This window comes from Pleurodeles waltl, chromosome 9, assembly GCF_031143425.1.
Source record: "Pleurodeles waltl isolate 20211129_DDA chromosome 9, aPleWal1.hap1.20221129, whole genome shotgun sequence".
NCBI lineage: Eukaryota > Metazoa > Chordata > Amphibia > Caudata > Salamandridae > Pleurodeles > Pleurodeles waltl.
In genome coordinates, this window is record NC_090448.1 from 1,088,919,004 (window position 1) to 1,088,937,984 (window position 18,981).

The 18,981-nt window shown below is 47.6% G+C and overlaps 1 protein-coding gene across 1 annotated transcript in view; it reads right to left on the bottom strand.

Moving 5' to 3' along the window:
* SPTBN5 (spectrin beta, non-erythrocytic 5) overlaps positions 1-18,981 on the bottom strand; it is a 1,780,873-nt gene that overhangs the window by 376,035 nt on the left and 1,385,857 nt on the right. Inside the window, exon 48 of the mRNA XM_069208774.1 lies at positions 3,566-3,643. Within this exon, the coding sequence (XP_069064875.1) occupies positions 3,566-3,643 (78 nt within the window). The remainder of the gene's footprint in view (positions 1-3,565; positions 3,644-18,981) is intronic.

Below are 18,981 nucleotides of genomic sequence, written 5' to 3' on the forward strand. Positions count from 1 at the left end.
TTTATACTACAATCAAGAAGGAAGGGTTCGAAGAGGAAGGTAGGGATGCCCCCGGAGTGGATACTTCCTCTCCTGTCACCAGGCATTCTGCATTAGGTAGAGATACTACTGCAACTCCAGCAGCATCTCTAACAGAGGTAATATTCCTAATGCAGAAAATCTTACAGGCCATTTTAGAAGCATCAATGGTGAAAAATGGGCTGGTAAGTCACATAAAAACCAACTACAGGGGATTATGGAAGAGCTGAAACAAATAAACAGCTGTATGCTAGTACTTGTGCGGCCAGTACCGTTGAAAAGAGACCAGGGGGTGGGCACGCCAGCAGAAAGTTGAGAAGGAGGGCCTATAAAAACATCTGATTTACCATTGGAATATACCTCAAAACAGCCTATGCTGGTGATAAAAAGGGGTCGACATTGGGGAGTGTAGGAAAGTACCATCTTGCCTGGCATGTTACCCCCATTTTTACATGTATGTCAGTTTGTTTTTTGCCTGTCTCACTGGGATCCTGCTAGCCAGGACCCCAGTGCTCATAGTTTGTGGCCTGAATGTGTATACCTGTGTAGTGACTAACTGTGTCACTGAGGCTCTGCTAACCAGAACCTCAGTGCTTATGCTCTCTCTGCCTTTAAATTTGTCACTATAGGCTAGTGACCACTTTTACCAATTTCAATTGGCACACTGGAACAACCTTATAATTCCCTAGTATATGGTACCTAGGCACCTAGGTACCCAGGGTATTGGGGCTCCAGGAGATCCCTGTGGGCTGCAGCATTTCTTTTCCCACCCATAGGGAGCTCAGACAAACATTTACACAGGACTGCCATTGCAGCCTGAATGAAATAATGCACACGTTCTTTCACAGCTTTTTTCACTGCACTTAAGTAACTTATAAGTCACCTATATGTTTAACCTTCACTTGCTGAATGTTAGGTGCAAAGTTACTACGTGTGAGGGCACCCTTGCATTAGCAAAGGTGCCCCCACATAGTCCAGGGCCATTTCCCCAGACTTTGTGATTGCGGAGATGCCATTACACGTGTGCACTACATGTAGGTCAATACCTATATGTAGCTTTACAATGATAACTTCGAATATGGCCATGTAACATGTCTAAGCTCATGGAATTGTCCCCCCATTCCAACTCTGGTATTGGGGAGCCAATTCCATGCATCCCCGGGGCTCCCCTATGGACCCCAGGTACTGCCAAACCAATTCTCTGGGGTTTTCTCTGCAGCTACCGCTGCTGGCACCCCACAGACAGGGTTCTGCCCTCCTGGGGTCTGGGCAGTCTAGTCCCAGGAAGGCAGAACAAAGAATTTCCTCTGTGAGAGGGTATTACACCCTCTCCCTTTGGAAATAGGTGTTGAAGGCTGGGGAGGGGTAGCCTCCCCCAGCCTCTGGAAACGCTTTGAAGGGCACAGATGGTGCCCTCCTTGCATAAGCCAGTCTACACCGGTTCTGGGAACCCCCCAGTCCCTGCTCTGTCGCGAAACTGGACAAAGGAAAGGGGAGTGACCACTCCCCTGTCCATCACTACCCCAGGGGTGGTGCCCAGAGCTCCTCTAGTGTGTCCCAGACCTCTGCCATCTTGGATCCAGAGGTGTGAGGGCACTTTGGAGGCCTCTGAGTGGCCAGTGCCAGCAGCTGACGTTAGAGACCCCTCCTGATTGGTGCTTACCTGACTAGGTGGCCAATCCTTCTCTGAGGGCTATTTAGGGTCTCCCCTGTGGGCTTTACCTCAGATAACGACTTGCAAGAATTCACCAGAGTTCCTCTGCACCTCTCTCTTCGACTTCTGCCAATGTTCGACCGCTGACTGCTCCAGGACACCTGCAAAACTACAACAAAGTAGCAAGAAGACTACCAGTGACATTGTAGCACCTAATCCGGCTGGCTTTCTCGACTGTTTCCTGATGGTGAATGCTTTGGGGGCTGCCTGCCTTCATCCTGCACTGGAAGCCACGAAGAAATCTCCTGTGGGTCGACGGAATCTTCCCCCTGCTTCAGCAGGCACCAAACTTCAGCTTCACCAGTACTCTGGGACCCCTCTCATCCTGATGAGCATGGTCCCTGGAACACTGGTGGTGGACCCAAGTGACCCAGACTGTCCTCTGTCTCCTGACCCAAGTGGGGACATCCTTGTCCTTCCTGGGTTGGGCAGCACCCTTTTTCTTCAACCGCGACTCTTGCAGCTAGCAAGCCTTGTTTGTGGTATTTTGCCAAGGAAACAACTCTGCATCCTCCAGCACTCCCCAGAGACAGCCATTTTGCACCTTCATCCGGGGTTTAATGCGCTCCTGCCCACCTCCCCCTCCCCCACCCCGGAAACTTGCGCGACACTTTTGGCTTGGTCCCCTTCCTTTGCAGGTCCTCAGCTCCAGGAATCCGTCTTCAGTGCTTTACAGTCTGTTGTGGTCTTTGCAAAATCCTCTATCACGACTTTAGTGTGTTTCTGGGGAAATAGAAGTACTTTACTCCTACTTTCCAGGATCTTAGGGTGGGGTATCTTGGACACCCTTAGTGTTTCCTTACACTCCCAGCGACCCACTACACACTACAATAGCCTAGGGGGTCCACTCGTGGTTCGCATTCCACTTTCTTAGTATATGGTTTAAGTTGCCCCTAGGCCTATTGCTTCCTATTGTATTCTACAGTGTTTGCACTGCTTTCTGACTGTTTTCCTTACCTGATTTTGGTTTGTGTATATATTTTGTGTATTTTACTTACTTCCCACAGGAGTATATCCTCTGAGATATTTTTGGCACATTGTCAATAAAATAAAGTACCTTTATTTTTAGTAACTCTGAGTATTGTCTTTCTTATGATATAGTACCTATATGATATAAGTGGTATAGTAGGAGCTTTGCATGTCTCCTAGTTCAGCCTAACCTGCTCTGCTATAGCTACCTATATCAGCCTAAGCTGCTAGAACACTACTAATCTACTAATAAGGGATAACTGGACCTGGCACAAGGTGTAAGTACCATCAGGTACCTACTATAAGCCAGGCCAGCCCCCTACAGGGAGTAACGGGCTATATACAGTATGTTAATATATTAAGAGATAAACAGAGGAACATCAAAAGGAAAAAGCCTACGAAAAGAGGTGGGGAGGATAAAACAGCATAAGATCTTGGGAGTAGAGCCACAACGGTTTGTGAATACTGAAAGTTGGTAAACTTACTCAAATGTGTAAGTTACCTTTGAGAATTAGGCTCTATGTATGTAAAGAGAAAGGAATTATGCAGGTGGACAAAAGATAAAAGCACGCTACAAAGTCAGGTGCTACACCCAGGAACCTGAGATTTTTGTGGATCCCAAAAAGAGGCTGCAAATGTTTGGTGCAAGCATACGATTTATGAAGTTATTACTTTGCTGTGGATGAGCCCCAAAATGCCTGTTTTTTATCCGTTATTTCTGTTGCATATAATATGAATGACGCCACACATGTGCACACACTCATATTCCCCGGCCTCAACCGCTGTCGAGAACATTGTCTCACTGAAGTCAATTAGATCTCTAGCATGCTCTCTCATTTGTTTGCTCCCGCACTCACTCCTTACCCCCAAGTCCTCATTGGAAAGAAAGGCTTCCTTGCTGCTGAGCCAACTCTCATTTTGCTCCACGTAGCCAAAGAATGTCTGCAAGTGAAAAGGAACAGTAGAATTTAAAACAAGTATTGCTTCTTGCTGATCGTCAGCCCATAACTTTCTAAACATTAGCGTATGACAGTACAAATAGACAAATTGTAAGAAAATGAGTTACCTAGCTGTAAATGTGGTTCTCAAGTATTGGCATCTTTCATAGATTCATATACTTGAATCATTCCCTCTTGTCGAAGTAGGAGTCCCACAGTACATTTAAAAGAGCAGTATAGGTCATCCATAGGCCATAAGTGCTAGAAGCAACATTCACTTCATTAACTTATCTCTAACATTACATAACTGCAGTCAATAAGCCACAGCACCCTCAGAATTTAAAGCAATTGTGATAAACTGAGTACACAGGGAGACAGTAAGCTTCCTGGGGAGGAAGGTGGGCTGCATGTGAATTTATGAAAGATGCCAAAACTGGAGAACTACAGTTACAGAGTTACAGGTAAGTAACTTACTTTCTTCTCCAGTAATGGATCTTCCATAGAGTCACATGCTTGAATCAGAATTACTAGCAGTATGCAAAATAGCACTACCAATATATGTGTGTCTATATGTGTCTACACATATATGTGAGTATATAAGTATATTTATATATATGTGCATATATATGTGTGTGTGTGTGTATATATATTACACAATGGCAGTCACCACTAGGTAGTTATAGTTAGGATTGTGTTATCATAGGAAATTATTTTTTTGTGTTGCTAATAACTTTTGAGCCGTTTGACAAATCTCCACGAAACAAAAAAACAAAAGTGCACTTTTTTGCCTGGGGTGCGCATTGAAATTTTGTGATGATCCATCAAGCGGGGGGCAAAACAAAAGGGAGGTCCCAAAATGTGTTTTCCCCATTCATTTTCTGATGTGAACTTAAGACACAGCTACAGCATAAACCACTGAACTGATTTACACCAAAATTGGCAGAAAGCTAGCTCAAGGTCAAGAAATAGGGCTTTTTGTATTTCAGTGTAAATCCGTTCAGAACTTTTCGAGTAATTAGTGAAAAGACACTCTGAATATATACGGACGCAGAGGCATTGCGGATCCCAACAGATCTCAAATTGAGATCTGATTGGCTGCCACCACCTCAGCCAGGATGTAGTGTTAGGCCATCTTAGGACTCAGGAATCTGTACAAAGCCCTTAAAAAAACAAAACGAAAAATAAGACACAAAGGGGGCAGGGCAGGAATACCTTGCCCCTCTAGGCATGGTGGTGAGGTCCCATAGGGTCCCCGCCTGGGGCCAAAAACATTTTTTAAATTTTGCAGCAAACTCACACATTTTAAAAAGCATTTGCAATGCAATGGGTCTCGCATTGGTGACAGTTAGAGCTATTGGCATTGTAAATGACAATGGGGGTTATTACAACTTTGGAGGAGGTGTTAATCCGTCCCAAAAGGGACGGATTTACCACCAGCCGTATTACGAGTTCCATAGGATATAATGGACTTGTAATACGGCTGGTGGTATATCCGTCACTTTACCGTCACTTTTGGGACAGATTAACACCTCCTCCAAAGTTATAATAACCCCCAATGTCTTTTACCTATGTGTTTTGGTTTTGAATGTAGTGGATGTATGAACAGAGATTCAGCATCTTACTATGCAGCCTTAGCGGAACTCCACAACCAAGGATTTTACATCTTCCTAATGTCAGACGGGAAACTGTATGGATGAACATATATTAACACTAAACCCAACTCAAATAATGCTTCATGAATCTCTCACCGCTACCTCAGTTCACACACTTGTTCCATCACCAGCAACCCTGTGCTCAACACTGGCAGCAACGAGGTGCAACCAGAGGATGGAGGCGAAGGCATTTGTCTGTAACTAATTAGGACTTTATTTAGTGCATTCCCCGTTGCCTGACCAGTGTCAGACACTGGTGATAAACTCCAGGGACAGTTGTGGCTCTTGCTCCAGCCCCTCCTGACATTTATCAGTTGGCAAGATGAGTCCACACTGATGGCCTAAGTGGCCAAATTAGATAAACCAAGTATCATTATTATGGGGCGAAACAGAAAGCTGTCGGTTACAGTGCATAGAAATAGCAAAACTCCAATATGAAGCACTCTATAAAAAAAAAACACACACAAACTCAGTGTGAAGGTACCAGTGTGTGATAGATGCACTTCATGCATTTGATGGCAGGATACTATTGTGACTGCTGCGTGTTCATCACGGATGATCTGCTGCACAGTGGAGCAGTTCTATCCCAACCCTTTCACGTGTAGCACAGGGAGAACGGCGCGGTGGCAGATGGAGAGACAAGAAAAGCCTATAACTTCAACTTGAAGGCTAGACCAGTGGTTTACAACCTTCTGTGGACCCCCACTTTATCATTACTGGAACCCAGGGACCCCCACTGAATTATTATTAGAATTGGGGGACCCCCTACTGAGTAATTACTGAAAGCTGGGGACCTAATCTGTTAAAATTATTTAATTTTCTAAGCAGTCGCGGACCCCCTGAGGAGGCTTTACGGACCCCCAGGGGTCCCTGGACTACAGGTTGGGAACCACTGGGCTAGACCGAATGATTGAGAGTTAACCAGGAAGAGAGTTGAGCTCAGCAGGGATGTTTCAAAGCCAGAGATCATTCACATTTTAGCAGAAATGTATTTCCCTTTATCGTAGACAAATATCATGTCATTGATTCATTCATGCTGCAACCAGGGACTTCATGCTGCCATCGTGTGCACTTCTGTGTACAAACACGTAGCACGGACAGGTCATGCACCAACCTATTTTTTTTAACCACAAATGCAGCATTTATCTACGTCGGCCACCTCATCACAGGGACACAATCTGAAATAGGGCATTAGCCACTGTCCCTGCATGCATCAATCTCCCTTTCAGCAGCCCTCTGTAATCAGTATGTGCGGCAGCAAGCAGTGGCGTCCTTGTACACACACCAGGAAGCCCTTGTGTTTCTATATTAGCGCCATAATACATCCAGTTAACCATGCCTGCAAACTGTGAAGCAGGCAAACGAAGGCCTCTCTACTAATCCTGGGGGAGTGCTATATGAAGACGTGCTGTAGTAATGAGCAGCAGACGCATTTGTGGCACAGCTGCTACCAAGGCGGTGAGCCCACTTAACCCATGCTAGTGGGGTCCTGTTGGGAGGGAGTGCTGAAGCTGGCAGCCGCCTGAATAGATTACTTATACCGAGCCACGCAGGTATCGGGGACCTCACTTGAGGTGTTTACTAAACAAAGGAGGAGAATAAGGCCAATACATCACAACGCATCCAAGGGAACGGGCAGGCTCAGCACACATGGTGGACACCCACGCAAATATGCAATGTGAAGCACGCTCGAGTACTCTTTACTGTCATTAGGTGCACTCCTGACGTCACAAAGCCCTGATGGGCAGACAGGATGACTTGCAAATATATGCCCGATCATAATGGCAACAGGGTTTACATTTTGTTGGGACTACCCCAGTGCCCTGTACACCAATCCAGAGCAGAGCGAGACACATTAAAGACTCACTCAATGTTGTGAAGATCCTACAGTGAGAAGCAAAAACAAGAACTACTGGAGGTCATGACGTTAATGATATAATTGTAAAAGACGTGTGGTCTCCATCTTAAATTGGGGCAATATACATTAAGGTGCTCATTATGAACACGGCGGTAACAACTGCCGTGTTCATGCTGGCGGTCAAAACACTGTTCCCCAAATAATGAACATTTCTGTGGCCCAGCGGGCGGAAACATTGTTTCCGCCCCCCGGCCCACAGAAAGGCCTGCCTCTGTGCGGTGAGGGCAGCTGCACCCGTTGCGCAGATCACTGCCCGAAAATCGGGAAGTGACCTGCGCGACAGGGCACTGCACCGGGGCCCCTGCACTGGCCATGGAAAGTGCATGGGGAGTGCAGGGGCCCCTAGGGGTGCCCCGGGGCACCCCCTCCGCCAGCCTTTCCCTGGCGGGATAACCCACCACGGAGAGGCTGGTGGATCAGGAAATATTATCTGATGGGTAGCGCAGCTACATTGTCGGATGGTGTTTCCACTCACCGGCAGGCTGCCTGACGGTGGAAGCCTGCAGTAAGTGAGGGCTGCCGATGGCGGCCCCCACTATGATCATTATGCGGCGGGTTGGCCCGCCATGCCGACAGTCGGTTTCAGCCGCCAACGCCGGCATGGCGGGCCAACCCGCCGTGTTCATAATGACCACCTAAATGTTGTAATGGTAGCGATTTTCTCTATGCACCGGCAGCGCGTAATGTAAACACAGTTGTGGTCATGATTGTCTTTGCACGTCTGCGGCTGAGGGTGGAAACAGACGTCCCAGACAACAGCCTCTAACATTTGACCGTGGTCTTTGAAAGCACAGCACAGTTAACTAGAGAACATGATTAACAGCCCTGATTACAGAAACGGACTGGAGCCACTGAAAACATAGAGCGCTCTGGTCAAATGCTCTTAGCCTAAGAAAAAAGTAGTCCCTAATAAGATGCTACACGGCACAAGTGGAAGGGTACACATATTGGGGTCATGCTCCAGGGGAGTGTACAACTGAGGAAAAGGTGGGACAAAGAGGAAAGATTAACCACTAGCAAACAAGGATTTTTTAAGGACACTGAAACAAAACAATGAAAAAGCATAAAGCCCACAAAGAAGTATATACTAAAGTATAGTAAAGAGCTGTACGCTTACACTCAATCTAAAAAGCACAGTATCCCAAGCTTGGATTTTTAAAGCCTCCTGGGTGGGCCAGGTCCCAGCTGGAATAAATATTTATATGTTGGGGGAGAAGGGAGGTGTGGTTCCCTCCACAGCCTGATTGTGGCCCCAGGGGCAAAATACCCTGAGGTCCGGCCATATTTCAACAGGGGAAGGGGAGCATTAAGCCCCCACTGGCTGATTCAGCTGCAGGGACCCCTCCCCCCAGGTCTGGACATAATTCAGAAGGGAGAGGGGGTCATGTGACCCCCTCCCCTCGGTGTGCTGATTTCATCCCTGGGGACCCCATTCACAGGGCCCAGCAGCATCTGCAAAGGAAATAGGAGCCATGCATCTGTTTCTCTGCCTGTAGTGATGCAGGCAGGGACACTGATCTAAATATTGCTCCTGCCCTCAGCCGCTCCTTGGGGGCAGGAGCAATGCTGGCTCCTGTTTGATGCTGGTAGCTGGCTGGGGCCGCGGGGTGTCTTTGAGGCTCCCTCTACGGCCCCCAATGATATTTTGGTAGGTGTCCTGGGTGGGCACCAACACTTTATTGGTGGTGCCCTGGGGCCAAAATCGGGCAGGGAAAGGGGCCACTTGTCTCCTACCCCTAAAAAAATGTACTGGGCCCCATCCCGTTGGGTGGGGTTCCCGGGGGCCAAAATTGGCCTGGGGAGGGAGGCCAAGTGCCCCTCCACCCATAAAAAAGCACCAGGATCTGGGGGGATGGTGTCCCAGGGGCCAGAAGTAGCCCAGGGAGTGGGGCCACATGGTCCTCTCACCCCAAAAAATGCACCAGGCCCCAGGGATGGGGTGCCAGGGGCCAAAGCCAGCCTGGGATGGAGTGCTGCATGGCCCCCTCCTCTTACTTTCAATTAGTGGCCCTGCGGGTGCTGTGTGACGCCGCGGACTACCACTGTGTTCTTTTTTGGGACCGTGGTCGGGACGGCGGTTTGGCGTTTTTTGCTGCGGTGCGGCTCAGGAGGCACTTTTCATGTTCCGGGTCGCGCTGCAGCCCCTGCCAGCCTCCCTGACTTTCCTTTCCTACTTACCTACTTGGGTCCTTTCTCTTTTTTCTTCTTTTTTCTCCTTTTTATTCTATCTTCATGTCTTCTTTCTTCTTGGTCTTCCATATTGTCTTGTTCCTTGATGTTTGTCTTCCCAGCATGCCTTTTTCCTTTTTCTTTTCTACTTGGCCTTTTTTCTTATCCATTTATATGTGGTCATTCCCAATTTAAGATGGTGTCATACATCCTTCCTGTTTTGTCACTTCCGGTTTCATGGTATACAGGGAGTGCAGAATTATTAGGCAAGTAGTATTTTTGAGGATTAATTTTATTATTGAACAACAACCATGTTCTCAATGAACCCAAAAAACTCATTAATATCAAAGCTGAATATTTTTGGAAGTAGTTTGTAGTTTGTTTTTAGTTTTAGCTATGTTAGGGGGATATCTGTGTGTGCAGGTGACTATTACTGTGCATAATTATTAGGCAACTTAACAAAAAAATATATATACCCATTTCAATTATTTATTATTACCAGTGAAACCAATATAACATCTCAACATTCACAAATATACATTTCTGACATTCAAAAACAAAACAAAAACAAATCAGTGACCAATATAGCCACCTTTCTTTGCAAGGACACTCAAAAGCCTGCCATCCATGGATTCTGTCAGTGTTTTGATCTGTTCACCATCAACATTGCGTGCAGCAGCAACCACAGCCTCCCAGACACTGTTCAGAGAGGTGTACTGTTTTCCCTCCTTGTAAATCTCACATTTGATGATGGACCACAGGTTCTCAATGGGGTTCAGATCAGGTGAACAAGGAGGCCATGTCATTAGATTTCCTTCTTTTATACCCTTTCTTGCCAGCCACGCTGTGGAGTACTTGGACGCGTGTGATGGAGCATTGTCCTGCATGAAAATCATGTTTTTCTTGAAGGATGCAGACTTCTTCCTGTACCACTGCTTGAAGAAGGTGTCTTCCAGGAACTGGCAGTAGGACTGGGAGTTGAGCTTGACTCCATCCTCAACCCGAAAAGGTCCCACAAGCTCATCTTTGATGATACCAGCCCAAACCAGTACTCCACCTCCACCTTGCTGGCGTCTGAGTCGGACTGGAGCTCTCTGCCCTTTACCAATCCAGCCACGGGCCCATCCATCTGGCCCATCAAGACTCACTCTCATTTCATCAGTCCATAAAACCTTAGAAAAATCAGTCTTGAGATATTTCTTGGCCCAGTCTTGACGTTTCAGCTTGTGTGTCTTGTTCAGTGGTGGTCGTCTTTCAGCCTTTCTTACCTTGGCCATGTCTCTGAGTATTGCACACCTTGTGCTTTTGGGCACTCCAGTGATGTTGCAGCTCTGAAATATGGCCAAACTGGTGGCAAGTGGCATCGTGGCAGCTGCACGCTTGACTTTTCTCAGTTCATGGGCAGTTATTTTGCGCCTTGGTTTTTCCATACGCTTCTTGCGACCCAGTTGACTATTTTGAATGAAACGCTTGATTGTTCGATGATCACGCTTCAGAAGCTTTGCAATTTTAAGAGTGCTGCATCCCTCTGCAAGATATCTCACTATTTTTTACTTTTCTGAGCCTGTCAAGTCCTTCTTTTGACCCATTTGCCAAAGGAAAGGAAGTTGCCTAATAATTATGCACACCTGATATAGGGTGTTGATGTCATTAGACCACACCCCTTCTCATTACAGAGATGCACATCACCTAATATGCTTAATTGGTAGTAGGCTTTCGAGCCTATACAGCTTGGAGTAAGACAACATGCATAAAGAGGATGATGTGGTCAAAATACTCATTTGCCTAATAATTCTGCACTCCCTGTATAAGCACTGCAGTTCCCTCCTTCTTTGCAATGCAAACACTTCTGTCTTGGTGGTGATCCTCGCTGCTGTTTCCAGTTTTCTACACACTCCTGCTTCTTCCCTGCAGAACTGACTTCTATTTTTTGCCTTTTTTCATAGTTTTTTCCTCTTTTTCAGGAGTTCCTGTGATAGAGGCTTTTTCCCCCATTATTTGGATTTTTCCTCTGGGACTCGTTCTGCAGGGTACGGTCTGCCTTTGCGTTTTTACCAATCTGCAGCACCGTGGCTACTAGAAGGGGTCGCCCTTATCTTGGTCAGTCCAGAACCAGTAAGAAACCAGGCATCCCTCCAGGTACTGCAGGCTACGGCGGTAAGAGACGTGCAGATCGTGACATGCTGTCCCCTTCCCCTTTGTTTTTAAAAACGGCCCTAGGAGATAGGGTCCCCCGGGGCCTTATAAGGCTTGGGGGAGGGAGGTTTTGTGGCCCTACCTCCCCTTTAATTATAATAGTAGCCCTGGGGGAGAGAGTCCCCAGGGCCTAAGGAGGCTCAGGGAGGGTGCCCCCCTTCCCTTTAAAATATATATTGTCCTGGGGGATGTGGCCCCAAGGCCATATTAGGATGGCAGAGAAGGCCATGCCCCCCCTTTAAAAAAGATAGCTCTGGGGTTCCCAGGTCCCGGATTTGTGGCCAACCCCCTGCTGCATATGGCCAACGGCTGTGTGCGGTTGGCTGCTGTGCTTAATTTGTGCTGGTGCCTTCCTGTGCAGAGCACCAGCACTTATTTTTGAGGGCCGGCACTTATTTTTCTGCCTCAAACATTTACTGTGAGCGAAAGACTCATATGGAAAGACAGAGGAAGAGAAAAATGAAAAAACACCACTAAGGGAGAAAGGAGAAAGCAGCAAGAGTGAGCTGAAGGGCAGGGACTAGCCGTAAATGGATTAAAAATGCCCGAGATAACTTTAGGATTACGCTGCCTCAGTATTCTGTTCTCGCACATTTAATTGCAGCAGCCGCTTGTTTCAGAAGAGAGCTTTCGGCACTGGCACATTTTAATTTACAAATTAAGCACTAGTTGGATGCCTTTAGAAGGCAGGTCACAGGATCTTGCCGCAAGCCAGGCCTTGTGGCCAATGCCCCACTGTGCACAGCCAAAGGCTGTAAGCAGCAAGAGGTTGGCTGCATGAGTGAGATGGGCTGCAGAGCCTGGCCACAGGCCAGGCCCTATGGCCAACCCCTCGCCATGCATGAGCAAAAGCCCTGCAGAGAGTGGGGTTGCCTGCATGTGGGGGATTGGATTAACATACGGTAATTAAATGTTACTTTATGTTTTTTTTAAAACTAGAAATTCACAGGAAAAAACAAAGATTAAAATAATATTATAGTTAGGTGAAGTGTTCAGTTCAACTCTATAAACCACTGAAATGCACTAGTTATAGTCAGAGGCAGCTCACGTAACTATGGGGGTCATTACGACCCTGGCGGAACAAGTCCGCCAGGGCCGTGGGACGCGGTGGCACCGCCGACAGGCCGGCGGTGCCCCGCGGGGCATTCTGACCGCGGCGGCTCAGCCGCGGTCAGAGAAGGGAAACCGGCGGTCTCCCGCCGGTTTCCCGCTGCCCCAAAGGAATCCTCCAAGCCGGCGCAGCATGCTGCGCCGGCATGGGGATTCCGACTCCCCCTCCCGCCATCCAGTTCCTGGCGGTTCTCCCGCCGGGAACCGGATGGCGGGAGGGGGAGTCGCGGGGCCCCTGGGGGCCCCTGCCGTGCCCATGCCTATGGCATGGGCACGGCAGGGGCCCCCGTAAGAGGGCCCCTAAAAGTATTTCAGTGTCTGCAAAGCAGACACTGAAATACGCGACGGGTGCAACTGCACCCGTCGCACCTTCCCACTCCGCCGGCTCTATTACGAGCCGGCGTCATCGTGGGAAGGGAGTTTTCCCCTGGGCTGGCGGGCGGTCTTGTGAAGACCGCCCGCCAGCCCAGGGGAAAACTCGGAATACCCTCCGCGGTCTTACGACCGCGGAGCGGTATTTCGGAGGGGGGAAGCCTGGCGGGCGGCCTCCGCCGCCCGCCAGGCTCGGAATGAGGGCCTATGTCTCATGCACTAAGGTAACTATAACTTGCACTCTCACCATGCACTGCTAACTTCCCTACATATTACATCACTCACTTCTTTAAGATCACTGATAATATCACTGTGCAAGGCGGGGGAACGAGCTATAGTTACCCTAGGGCATGAGTTAAAGTTACTTGAGATAACTATACCTGTTGAATTTCAGTGGTTTTTGGGGTTTAAAACTGAACATTTCGCCTAACTTCAACATTACTTTCTTTAACCTTTGGTAAAACTTACTGGCAGTCGTCAGTAGGTAGTTAAAGTTAGGTCTGCTTTTCCATAACTGGAACATTTTTTGGTTTGCTAATAACTTTGGCCCTGTTTGATGAACCTTCACAAACCATTCCACAAAAGCTCCATCTTGAAAAGTTTCAGGCTGATCCATCAAGCGAGGACTGTGAAAAAAAGGGGGTCCCAAAACGTAAAATACCCATGCATTTTCCATATACTTTTTTAGACATGGCTACAGTAAAAACTGCTGAATGGAATTACACCAAATTCACGATAAAGCCAGATCTTGAACAGCAGATTGTGCTTTTTGACATTTGGTGTAAATCTGTTCAGCAGCTTTTGAGAAATCAAGGGTAAATATAATTGTACATTTGGACAGTTGGGCTCGCAAGAGTCCAGCAAGCCTCCTGCGAGATTGCGAATTTAAAAATGGAGGCCTGTGATTGGTCGAAAGGCCTATTTTTCGCATGAGCCTTCTCGCAGGAGTGAGAGGTGCCTGCGAGAATCGTGAGAGGGAGTGCTCCGATTGGCTGGCTGTTGGATTGTTAGAAATGAAATGGTGGCCATTACTGTTTGTTGTGACAAATGCGAGGTGCTGTGGTAACAAAGTAAAAATGTTATGTAAGAAGCAGCAGAAATCATGCTGCCCCCCCCTAGATTAGGAGAGGAGCTGTCTAAGGGATAACTACTGTGTTAAAAATAAAGGTATATTGTTGTTAAGTCATTTATAAAATGCCTCTGATGGCATGGTTACTCCCTAACATTTTGCCTTTTGTTGATGCTAGTTATGATTGAAAGTGTCCCAGGACCCTGCTAACAAGGCCCCAGCACTAGTGTTCTTACCCTAAACTGTACCTTTGTCTCCACAATTGGCACAGCCCTGGCACAGAGATAAGTCCCTTGTAAGTGGTACTCCTGGAACCAAGGGCCCTGTGGCCAGGGAAGGTCTCTAAGGGCTGCAGCATGTATTATGCCACCCTGGGGACCCCTCACTCAGCACATGCACAGGCCTCACAGCTTGTGTGTGCTGGTGGGGAGAAAAAGACTAAGTCGACATGGCACTCCTCTCAGAGTGCCATGCCCACAAGCCACTGCCTGTGGCATAGGTAAGTCACCCCTCTAGCAGGCCTTACAGCCCTAAGGCAGGGTGCACTATACCACAGGTGAGGGCATAGTTGCATGAGCACTATGCCCCTACGGTGTCTAAGCAAATTCTTAGACATTGTAAGTGCAGGGTAGCCATAAAGAGTATATGGTCTGGGAGTTTGTCAAACACAAACTGCACAGTTTCATAATAGCTACACTGAATACTGGGAAGTTTGGTATCAAACTTATCAGCGCAATAAATCCACATTGATGCCAGTGTGGGATTTATTGTGAAATCACACAGAGGGCATCTTAGAGATGCCCCCTGTATATCAGTCCACTTACTAGTGTTAGGCTGAACAGTTTCTGCCAGTCTGCCACATCCAGACAGGTTTCTGGCCACATGGGCTGAGTGCCTTTGTCTATGGCCAGGAACAAAGCCTGTACTGGGTGGAGGTGCTTCACACCTCCCCCTGCATGAACTGTAACACATGGCGGTGAGCCTCAAAGGCTCTAGCCTGGTGTTACAGCACCCCAGGGCACTCCAGCTAGTGGAGATGCCCGCCCCTCCGGACACAGCCCCCACTTTGGGCAGCAAGTCCGGAGAAGATAATGAGGAAACAAGGAGGAGTCACCCACCAGTCAGGACAGCCCCTAAGGTGCCTTGAGCTGAGGTGACCCCTGCTTAGGAAATCCTCCATCTTGTTTTGGAGGATTCCCCCCAATAGGATCAGGGATGTGCCCTCCTCCCCACATGGAGGAGGCACAAAGAGGGCGTAGCCACCCTCCAGGACAGTAGCCATTGGCTACTGCCCCCCAGACCTAAACACACATCTAAAATTTAGTATTTAGGGGCGACCCTGGACCCAGGAAATCAGATTCCTGCAACCTGAAGAAAGAAGGACTGCTGACCTAAAAGCCCAGCAGAGACGACGGAGATGACAACTGACTTGGCCCCAGCCTTACCGGCCTGTCTCCAGAGTCAAAGAACCTGCACAGTGACGCATCCAGCGGGACCAGCGACCTCTGAGGACTCAGAGAACTGGCCTGCACCTAAAGGACCAAGAAACTCCCAAGGACAGCGGCTCTGTCCAAAACTACAACCAAGAAACCATCTTTAAAGAAGACTCCAGCCTCACTGCGGAAGTGTGAGTCTTCACACTCTGCACCCGACGTCCTGGCCTGTGTCCAGAGAAACCAACACGGCAGAGAGGACCCTCAGGTGACTCTAATGACGTGGACGCCCTGCACCCCCACAGCGACGCCTGCAGAGAGGATCCAGAGGCTCCCCCTCACCGCGACTGCCCAGTAACAAAGAAACCCGATGCCTGGAAGAAGCACTGCACCCGCAGCCCCCAGGAACGAGAGGAACCAACCACCGGTGCAGGAGTGACCAGCAGGCAGTCCTCATCCTAGCCCAGTTGGTGGCTGGCCCGAGAAGCCCACCCTTTGCCCTGCCCGCATCGCCAGAGGGACCCCCGGGTCCCTCCATGGACTGTGCAGCTGAGAGTGTATTTTGTGTGCCTGTTTGGGACCCCCACAGTGCTCTACAAAACCCCCCTGGTCTGCTCCCTGAGGACGCAGGTACTTCCCTGCTAGCAGACTGGAACCGGAGCACCCCTGTTCTCCATAGGTGCCTATGTGATTTGGGTCCTACTTTGATCTCTGCACCTGACCGGCCCTGTGTTGCTGGTGCTGGGTGTTTGGGGTTGACTTGAACCTCATCGGTGGGCTGCCTATGTCCCGGAGACTGAACTTGTAAGTGCTTTACTTACCTGAGAAACTTACCAATACTTACCTCCCCCATGAACTGCTGATTTTCTGCAGTGTCCACTTTTAAAATAGCTTATTGCCATTTTTCACAAAACTGTGTACATTACTGTTGTAATTTAAAATTCCATACTTAACTGTGTGAAGTACCTTACAATTTATGTACTTAACTAAATTCTGAATCTTCTGGTTCTAAAATAAATTAAGAAAATAATATTTTTCTATATAAAAACCTATTGGCCTGGAGTTAAGTCTTTGAGTGTGTGTTCTCATTTATTGCCTCTCTGTGTACAACAAATGCTTAACACTACCCTCTAATAAGCCTACTGCTCAACCACACTACCACAAAATAGAGCATTAGTATTATCTAATTTTGCCACTGTCAACCTCTAAGGGGAACCCTTGGACTCTGTGCACACTATCTCTCACTTTGAGATAGTATATACAGAGCCACCTTCCTACATTGGTGGATCAGCGGTGGGGTCTAAAACTTCGCATTTGCTGGACTACTCAGCCAATACCTGATCACACAACTAAAATTCCATAAATTGTCATTAGAAATGGATTATTGCAATTTGACTATTTTTCTAAATTTTTTAAAAAAACTGGTAGGGCCTTGTGTAAGTCCCTGTTAGCATTTCTTTTGAAGTTTAAAATCTTGTAAAAGTTAGGATTTGAGTTATAGAAGTAGTTTTTAGATTCTTAAAAAGTAATCCCAACTTTTAGAGTCATAATGAGTCAAACAGATAATACAGTGATGGAACTCAACCTCACCCCTTACCTGCATCTAGGGATGTCAGAGTTAAGGTCTCTCTGTAAAATAAAAAAGATAAAAACGTGGTCCAACCTTACCAAGGCAAAGCTCCAGGAGCTCTTGGCAGAGTTCAGAAGGGACCACCCCTCTGATATGGAGGATACTCCTACAGATGGGGAAATTAATGAACAGGTGGAAGAACTCCCCCCTCCTATCCTAAATAGGGAGGGCAGGGCTCCTAGAACCATGTCCCCAAAAATCATAGTCAGAGAGCCTGGTTCTTCCACAGGGGAGTACAGTACCTCTGTAAGCATTGAGGACAGCCTCAATGAAGAGGACAACCTGTTGGCCAGGATGGCCAAGAGACTGACTTTGAAGGAGCAGCACCTCTCCATAGAAAGGGAAAGAAAAGAAAATGGTTTAACTCCCATAAATGGTGGCAGCAACTGAATAGGGTCAGAGAGAATACTGACAACCTAAAAATCCCCAAAGGGATTGCAACCAAATATGAAGAAGGTGATGACATCACCAAGTGGTTCACAGCATTTGAGAGGGCTTGTGCAACCAGAAAAGTAGGCAGATCTCACTAGGGAGTTCTTCTTTGGGAAATGTTCACTGAAAGTGTAGTGATAGACTCCTCACACTCTCTGGTAAAGATGCAGAATCGTATAATCTCATGAAGGCTACCCTGATTGAGGGCTTTGGATTATCAATTGAGGAGTACAGGATTGGGTTCAAGGGGGCTCACAAATCCTTGAGCCAGACCTGGGTTGATTTTCTTGACTTCTCAGTCAAAACACTAGATGGTTGGATAACTGGCAGTGGTGTAAGTGATTATGATGGGCTGTATAATTTATTTATGAAAGAACATCTGTTAAGTAATTGCTTTAATGACAAACTGCATCAACATCTGGTAGACCTAGGTCCTATTTCTCCCCAAGAATTGGGAAAGAAGGCAGACCACTGGGGGTGACCAAAAGAAAGGGGTCACAAAGCATCCCCAGGGGAAGGGTGGTGAGACATCCAAGGACAAAAACAAAGTGTCTTCTACAGGGCCCCAAAAAACTGCTCAGGAGGGTGGACCCAGAGCCTCTTCACAGTCCACAAATGGGTATAAGGGTAAAACATTTAATCCCAAGAAGGCCTGGAGTCACAACCGTAGACAACATGGACACCAAACTGGAGGTACGGCCTGTACAAAGAAAAGTCCTACAACTACTACTTCAGTTAGCACTGGAATACCCAGTCTCCAGGTGGAATCAACAGTCTGCCCAGAGCAAATCAGGGTCCACACTGAAGCTGCTTTAGTCTCAGAGGGTGGGGAGGATTTAGCCACACTTTCTATCTGGCCACCAAACATGCAAAAATACAGGCAGCAGCTCTTGATAAATGAGAAAAGAGTAGAAGCCCTGTGGGATACAGGTGCCAGTGTCACGCTGGTGACAGACAAACTGGTTTCCCCAGGACAGTACCTGGCTGGACAGACATATCCATTCACAAATGCTGACAATCAAACTAAAGTCCATCCCATGGCAATGGTAACTTTAGAATGGGGAGGGGTCACTGACCTGAAACAGGTGGTAGTCTCCTCTGCAATTCCAGTAGAATGTCTGCTAGGGAATGATCTGGAGTCCTCTGCGTGGGCTGAGGTAAAGCTCAAGACCCATGCAGCCATGCTGGGCATCCCTCAACTGGTGTGTGTCAAGACTAGAGCACAATGCAGAGCACAGGGTGAAAAGGAAGTGTTGGAGTCTGGAATAATATGGCAAAACCTTCCAAGAGGAAAGAAAAGAAGACTGGTGGACCAGCTTATTCACACCAAAAGAAACAGAACCTCTCTTCTCAGGACGATG